The sequence below is a fragment of the Theobroma umbraticum genome, unplaced genomic scaffold (assembly GCF_002168275.2).
Source record: "Theobroma umbraticum cultivar Fairchild unplaced genomic scaffold, ASM216827v3 scaffold_55.0, whole genome shotgun sequence".
NCBI classification, from domain to species: Eukaryota; Viridiplantae; Streptophyta; class Magnoliopsida; order Malvales; family Malvaceae; genus Theobroma; species Theobroma umbraticum.
The window spans coordinates 3650482-3652600 of NW_018397270.1; the positions used below are offsets into that span (position 1 = coordinate 3650482).

General features: G+C 33.5%; 1 protein-coding gene across 1 annotated transcript in view; it reads right to left on the minus strand.

Moving 5' to 3' along the window:
• Positions 1 to 1112: 1112 nt before the first annotated feature.
• The window catches only part of LOC110426290 (ribonuclease 1-like), a 1649-nt gene continuing 642 nt past the window's right edge, over positions 1113 to 2119 (minus strand). Inside the window, exon 3 of the mRNA XM_021441485.2 lies at positions 1113 to 1604. Coding sequence (XP_021297160.1) covers positions 1349 to 1604 — 256 coding nt within the window. The 3' untranslated portion in view covers positions 1113 to 1348. The remainder of the gene's footprint in view (positions 1605 to 2119) is intronic.

The window sequence follows — 2119 nt, forward strand, 5'->3', positions numbered from 1 at the left end:
CAAGTTGAGCAAAATTCTATTTAAGAGTGTTCCACATATTATAAGCAGAGTCGATATAAAACATTGTTGATTTTATTGGTTGTGAAACAGAGTCAAGCAACCACGCCACAATACGATTATTGTAGCGTGTCTAGGACAAAAAAAATGATCTCCAATCTCAGGTTTAGTTATTGTTCCATTGATGAAACCAAGTTTGTTCCTAATAGAAAAGCAAGTAAAAATAATATACTCCAAGCTACATAATTATTCGTGGTGAGTTTAGGGTTAATGGATATTGAATTAGGATGATCTGTGTGGTGTAGATAATAAGGTGATTGGGGATCAGCTATAGGTGGGATTTGATTGACCTGAACAGTGTGGTCTGTGTAGCGGCTTGTGAAGGTCTTGACTCAACTGATTCAGCCATAGCTTAGGTAACAAGGAAATACAATGATGAAGATGAAAAGAAACAAGTACTGATAGATTTAAGATGAACTTACTAAGTAGTACAGAGGTAACAAACTCGATTTCATCCCTCAGTAAGAAAATGATGCTGATACTTCACTGTGCCATTGAATTGAATGGCTCTAATACTATGAAAACTATGGTATAAAGAAGAAAGGCAGCACAATACTAATGAGAGAATGAGTACAAAATTCTCATTGAAAACCCAAATATAGGGTGCAGTACTAGTGTTAGAATATATATATAGCGATTATAAGTGGAAAACTAAAGAGGAAAACAAGTTTAATTCTAAACTAATAAGGTGTAACTAAATTAAGTAACTTTTAAGCAGGCTTATTAATCAAAACGGTGTGTTTCACACCCACATGCTGTCTTATTGCTGTGTTTAGTGAAACGGTGCGTATAAGGCACCATCTGTCCTGCTTATAGCCTCTGTTCTTTTTCAACCTCAATCTTTGCTTCTTCAAGCTTTAGTTCCTTCTGCCATTTATGATCTTCACTGGACTTATTCATTTTTCATTTCCGATAACACAAATTCTGACATGTTTAAAATTATGATTATGTGTTTTCTTGAAGTGCAATAACGTTTCATATAATCTTTTTTTTTTAGATGTATTTCTCATCCAACAAGTTTACGTTGTCAAATACTTGTAGAGTTGAATAAGATCCAACATTAAACACACGAAATTTCATTAAAGTGCATTTGAAATACTGGTAAAGTGATTCGTACTGCCAAGCACCAGTGGTAGTCAAGCCAATTAGATAGCTTTTAAGGGTGTGACAGAGTTTACGAAATCATTGCTAGAAAGCAATTTACGTGCATAGCTTTCCAGGTTTATTTATTCTTATTTACTACTTCACAACATCCCCACTAGCTTGGGAACTAGCTAGTTCTACTTCTCATTTAGCCAATTAGATGAGGAACGAACATGATTTCGTCCCTGTCATCTGAACATTTATAAGCATATCTTATGGGGCAGTCTTGAAGGATGGATGGTGAGTTTTCCTTGCCCCTTTTAAAGCAAAACCGGACCTCCGTCAGTTGGACTGTTCCGCCCACTTCGTTACAGGCAATTTGAGGATATACTCCAAGCTTTTCTTTGATAGCATCTGATATATCTTTTGCCATATAAGGAACTAGTCGGGGTGTGATTCTGGTGCCTACAGGTTGGAAAGGAGGAAATATAAAATCAATACTGCTTTCCTTTTGGTATTTTTTTTAACATGCGAAATTTATTCGATTTCAGTTATGTAGAAAGAGACAATGTCCTCCCATTTCATGCGATGAAATTTTAAATTCTAACCAATAAAATATCTTTTTATCGATATATTTCATTGAAATACATTGTCCTATGATATTGGGCTACATAATATATACGAGATAACCCTCTTCCATTCTCTGAATATCACTTCATCATCTTAGAATTTGAATTTGAGACTTTCACTGTAGAAAACATGTTTTTTAATGGTGAAATTTCAATTTTTTAATTTAAAAATTCAAAAAATTTTAAATAGCTTGCAATTTAACTTTGAGAGTTAGGTATATGGTGAGCTTCAGGTCCCCTTATCTATTGCCATGAACCCTCATTTAAATAAGGTTATATATATATGTATATAAAATTAAAGTTATAATTAGTAATTTATAATTATCGGTATATTTAGTATTAAATTGTGT